General features: G+C 34.8%; 1 protein-coding gene across 7 annotated transcripts in view; it reads right to left on the reverse strand.

Annotated features, from left to right (window-relative positions):
• LOC120540248 (ATR interacting protein) overlaps positions 1-5,688 on the reverse strand; it is a 100,569-nt gene extending 94,881 nt beyond the window's left edge. The window contains exons 1-4 of one of the 7 annotated variants that reach the window (XM_039770848.1): positions 5,585-5,687; positions 3,742-3,786; positions 3,211-3,607; positions 1,315-1,415 (exon numbers count right to left, since the gene is read on the reverse strand). In XM_039770848.1, the coding sequence (XP_039626782.1) occupies positions 1,315-1,415; positions 3,211-3,592 (483 nt within the window). In that variant the 5' untranslated portion in view covers positions 3,593-3,607; positions 3,742-3,786; positions 5,585-5,687. The other 6 variants (XM_039770843.1, XM_039770842.1, XM_039770844.1 and 3 more) reach the window with 6 other exon arrangements.
• Between the last annotated feature and the right edge of the window lie 312 nt (positions 5,689-6,000).

Below are 6,000 nucleotides of genomic sequence, written 5' to 3' on the forward strand. Positions count from 1 at the left end.
AAGCACAGAATATTAAATATACATATACAGGTGCATCTCAATAAATTAGAATATCATTGAAAACTTAATTTATTTCAAGGGTTTCTTTTTATTTTGCTGATTATGGCTTACAGGTAATGAAAACTCAAAATTCAATTATGTGAATTTCCCCTTGGGATTAATAAAGTACCTATCTATGTATCTCAGAAAATTTAAATATTGTGAAAAAAGTTCAATATTGTAGACTCATGGGGTCACACTCCACTCAGCTAATTAACCCAAAGCACCTGCAAAGGTGTCCCGAGCCTTTAAATGGTCTCTCAGTCTTGTTCAGTACACCACACAATTATGAGTAAGACTACTGACTTTACAGTTGTCCAGAAGAGAGTCACTGACACCCTCCACCCTGAAATAAATTAACTTTTTGATGATATTCTAATTTATTGAGATGTACCTGTATATTACACACACACATATACTACATATATCAACACATATGTACACATAGAAAACTTTCTAAACCACATAAATTTATTAATAAGTGTACTCTGGAGCATTTACTATGATCACAAATAACTCCCCTTAATATCTCCAAGATGAATTAAAATTACCCTGGCTAGGACAACTGTCCTCTCTTTTAAATTTTAAGATATTGCACCTAGCCAATAATAACCTGTTGATCTGCTTTCAATGACTATGCACACACTGTATATGAGTTTAAAAGTTATACAAAAATAAGGTAGTTCATAATGTCAGTATATGTAAGCAAAGTTAGACCGTTGGAGAGCTGGCCCATTCCTTGGCTGGCATGTCTTTTTAAATGCACATTGCATAATAAGCTCGGCTTTTTGAATACTGGTGCTTTGCATTCAGATATGATCTCTAACTTTCCATTTCATTGTGCATTTACTTTTATAAAAGATTGCAGATTCTCACAGCATGTCACTGCTACCGTTAGTTTCAAACTGAAAAACAACACAGTAAAATCCTCTAAAGATGTGTCCAGATCACATAATGCAATGTGGTGGACATATCATTCATTTTTACACATTTGGCCAAATTTTAAATGTGTTATTTTTTTCTGCCAGGCCAAATAATTTCAGGGGCTGAAAATTTGGTTCATTGCTACTTTACATTACGTATTTAATGATACTGGGATAGACCTTAGCACACAACAACCCTAATTTATATTAAGAGGGACAGAAACTTCTTGGATGGATTAATGTTTTTCAGATAACTGACACTCCCGTTTGTTAACACATTCAAAACAACAAGAAATGGAAAGGGAAGTTAAAAAGAAAAGGTAATATTTCAGGACTTCTTTCAACAGCATACCTTTTGTTCAAGCTTGGTGCAATAACTCCTGAGATCATCACTTGCAGTAGTATATGGAGAACTCCTGGGTTTTTCAGCATTCGTTGCATTTTGCAGATCAGCTGTAAAAATGATCAACACCTTAATAATATAAGAACAAAACAAAGGTACCCTAAAAGACATAAAAATCACAGAAACATGAAGCACTAAAGAATTTCTAGAAATCTATAAGTTAACACTTATTAAACGTATGTTTGATACAGTGCTCATCAGTAGCTGATTTCATTAAATCAACAAAGTGCAGACCATTGAACAGCATAGGCAGGAACCCACAGGTTCCCATGAATTGCATTTTGAAACACTCATTTCATAACAAATGTGCTTTGTCATTTCTTATTATTTGAACACAAGGGGCTGGAGTTGCCTCAAAAGATTGCATATTGTAATCTTTTTAGTTAGCCAATAAAAGGTGTAATTTTGCTTGACTTCTCACTATATTCATAATGGCTAACACGGTACAACACCCTAATTACATTTAAGTTTTAGGCATAATACATTATGTCTTTAAAAATTCAAAGTAGCTGTACCACGTGATATGAAAGTAAAAAAACAAGAAACAAAAGTTACTCATTGTTCACCCTGCCTAATGCTAATATTTTCATGACTAAATCGCAATATTCACTGTCCGGCTTTAACTTCTATCTTTCTCTATACTATACAAAATTACCAGTTTGATTATAACATATGTAATACAAACTGATTTACAAATGTTTTTGTAAAGGAATGATTTTATCAGTCATTCACATCACAAATACATTGCCTTGTTGTGGTCTTCAAATTAAGAAACATTTGTGTGAAGAAACAAAAAAAAATCACCAAGGTCTTTACAAGCACTTATGTGACAGTCTTTGGAGAAAAGGTAACTGTAAAACATATAAACATATTTTGTGCTTCACTCTGCCTCCAAATTAGATTCAAATTAAATATTCACTACCAGTTAAAAAGCCTGGACACAACCAACAATTTTCATGTTTTGACTGAAATTGATACATTTTATCAAGCTATGATAAAACCGATTTAAAAATAGAGCCAAGACATTACTAATGTTGCTAATGTTTACTACTGCTTGAAATGACTAATATTCACATTTGACTGCAAAGCCCTCTTTTTAGCAGCCATTCCTTCAGTGTTCTAATAGTCAACCTCAGCATTGTAAATACTAATTGATTATTAGAGAAACCTTTGTGATTGCATTTGTACTGCTGAAATCTGTTATTCATTTCACTTGGCTAGCAAGGTCCTAACATTCCTAATGTTCAGTTCTGGGTTGAAAAACTGAGAAAATGAAATGGCTTTCTTAACAAACATGTTAGTCTACTATGTTCTGAATGACAGTTATTCCATGTGATCCTTGGTGATTAATAAAATATCTATCTATCTAGAAAATACTATTATGGTTAGCATCCTGAAATCATCTTCTGATGTACTTTTATTTTGTGCTTCTGAAATAATTAAGGGTAGGTTAGGGGAGTTGACCCTTAGGACAATGAAGGAATGGCGGCTGAAAAATGAGGCTTTGCAGTCATATGTAAATAAAATAGTATCAGACATTTTAAGCAGTAATAAACATTAGCAGCAATAGTAATGTTTCAGCTGTATTTTTAAATTTTAATTCATTATGCATGTGTCAGGTACTTTAATTGATAACTCACTTCCCAGAATTATTTTTCATTGTCTGATTATCAACTTTAAAATTTAACAGGCACAATATAATTAAATTGTTTTATTATTATTTATTTCTAACATGTGTACGTTCTGTCTCTTGACATCTAGTACTAGTAAAGAAAAATTCTCAATAAAAAAAACATTGCTGACTAGCTATATAGCAAAGCTGGAGAGTTAATGATTGAGACTTACCTGTTGCACTTCTGTCTGAACTCTTGTAAAACATTAAAGTGGCTGTTTCCTGCCCAACACTTTTGTCACATGAAGCCACACCTGGCACACCAGTTTCAGTACTCTTCTCAGTCACATTGTCTAACACAGTATATGCCTGGGATGCAAGAATGTCAATCTCCTCCAAGTCATCCTGGGTGAAATCATCATCCTCTCCAAATGGATCTGCTAAAATCACTTCCCCATCAGGCCCTTTAAGGCGTTTGTTTGCTGGGAAACTACGTGTACACTGTGCTGCAGCTGCCTGTTGATATGAATTAGGAAAGCATTCCACTATAGGTTTGGGATGAGATGGAAGTGTGGTATTTCGCTTTTTATTTCCATGTAACTGGCCAAAGGACATGATTCCTTAATTAACCTGAGAAAATGAATAAACAATCAATGTAAACAAAAATAAATTGCCCTTAAAAGAAAGTAATACTGTAACTTATATATCTTTCCACCATGCCTTTTAAAGCTATAGGCTGTAAAAACTTAAGAGGACACTCTTACCTTTTCCTTTATTTTAACTTCAATGACTACTGCCCAGTTTCAGACCTGTTTAATCAGTGTATATGGACAACATTAAACATCTTTTAGAGATGTAAAGCACATTCTTATAAACTAAGAGTAGGAAAAAAGCCAGTCTTATGTCTTACATATGAGGAGAAATTTAAATCATTTTTTTCGTATAATTGCTGTATAATAGTAAAAAGCAACTAGGTAGGAATGACATTTTAATTTCTAGGAACCACTAACAAACTGGAGTGGCACTTTCCAAACAACTTCTTAAGATTTGCTACAAGCCTTGTTTGTGGTCTCTCACATGCATTACAAATCTGAACCTAGCACAACAGTTAAAGTTAATTTTATGAAACACTGTTAGTTACATAGTAAAGCACTTTAATTCTTACTATTTACTGCTCAACTACATTATCCCAAAATGTAATAGGGAGGATTGAGAAAAGCAGCTGAGCAGGATGGCTGATTACTCTGTTTGACTTTCTAAGACAGACAGTGTTGTATATGTCCTAAAGAAAGGGCAGCTCAGTGCCAGTAATACAGTCGCCTTTAAAACTCACTGCAGTGCTTTCCAACTTTTGAGTTGAGCACATGCCACACCAGGATGTGATGCACGCAGTAAGAATGGACTCCACCGTACATCTATAGAAGTTCATGAGAACTGTCTAAGAAAGGTACTGGTGAGCCAAAACGTATTGTGCTTCCATATACAATTACTAAACAGGTAAAAAATAACAGATGCTGCTTTCTTAACCAGCCATTGGTTCATAATGAGGTGAAGTGAATCATTTTCACCTATGTATATGCATCATAAAGTATCTGTGTTAAGAAATTATTTGAAAGAAAATAAGGTTCAAGAGATACAAAACTGTTTTGGGCTACAAATCAAATGGATACTGTTTTCAAAAAACAAAAAAATCTACAATGTGATGAAGATTTGTATTGGAAAAATTAAAGCACCAAAGAGCCATATAATGAAACACTAAGTGTCATTATCTGGTAGACCTGGTTTCTAAAGATGAAACTGATTGGAACAAAACGCTGCACTGTGGCCCTCCAGTAATGCAAATGAGGACCACTGGCTAGGGGTTAAAGAATTGCACTGTAAAGTTGCTACGAGTGACTTATTACTAGATTTCGAAAAAGAGGCTTAATGTTACAGCTGTAAAAATATCCAGTTTTAAAAAACACCAAAGATTTGCAAATTGCCTTGAATGAAGGCACGCAAGGGGGCCTTGCTTAAATGTGTCTTCTCCTTCCCAGCCATTAAATATTTTTTTAAATATCTGTGAGGAACTAACAAATTTATAATGCAACATTACATTCGTAAACCTCTTCAAATCAAATTCATGGTCATGCTGGAGCCCATCCTGAGAACTACTGACTCAAGGCTGTAAAGAGATTATCAAATGTAACTAGCACCCTAAACCCCCAAATGTATAATTGCAAGTATAACTAATTAATCATTGCTGTAGCTGCAATGATTTTTTTTTAACTCTCATACCTCTTTATGTCAAAATTCATTCCTGTGCTCGGCAACACAACATATTATCCACATTTTTAAGCAGAGAAATCGCATAAAACAGGTAATCGCAGGCACTTTTTAACGAGAGGATTATCATAATCACGAACACTATCCGAAATTTATCACGTAAGTTTGTTGAAAAAACAAGTGAGAACCATGATATTTCTAAGAGATGTAATGTTAACAACGAAGTAAACCACCGGGTTTCTTTAAAATATATTACAGTCTTAATAACCTTCAGATCAGATATAATGAAGAGCAGGTAGCTAGTTACACAGGAGGCAAGTGTATCATATAATAGCGAATTACCTACAGAGAAAAAAAAACTAAATAAGATACTCTATGTCTTCCCTGTTCGAGCTTTCCCAATACGTGCTTCTAAGCGCAAAACGGAAGTATTACGTGCTTCCACCAATAAGAAAATCCACTGTACGGCGGCTGGCGTGGGCCAAATGAGGCGTCAGTGTGACGGACACCGCGCACGTGGATCGTAAAGGTTGGGACAGGGACAGTTATTCATATACAAGTGTTCACGCATGCGTTAAACAGATTGGGCAGCACCGTATAGTGTGTGATGACGTAGCCTTTCAATACGCACGCGCATGCAGATCGGTGACACACACCGCATGCGCTTAATGAAAAAAACATTAAAAACAAAAAAAAATCACTTTACGGCACGGCCCGATCAGAACTGTGCATGCAGCACAATTTGAAATTACGGTTTA

Source organism: Polypterus senegalus, chromosome 12 (genome assembly GCF_016835505.1).
Source record: "Polypterus senegalus isolate Bchr_013 chromosome 12, ASM1683550v1, whole genome shotgun sequence".
Classification (NCBI taxonomy): Eukaryota; Metazoa; Chordata; class Cladistia; order Polypteriformes; family Polypteridae; genus Polypterus; species Polypterus senegalus.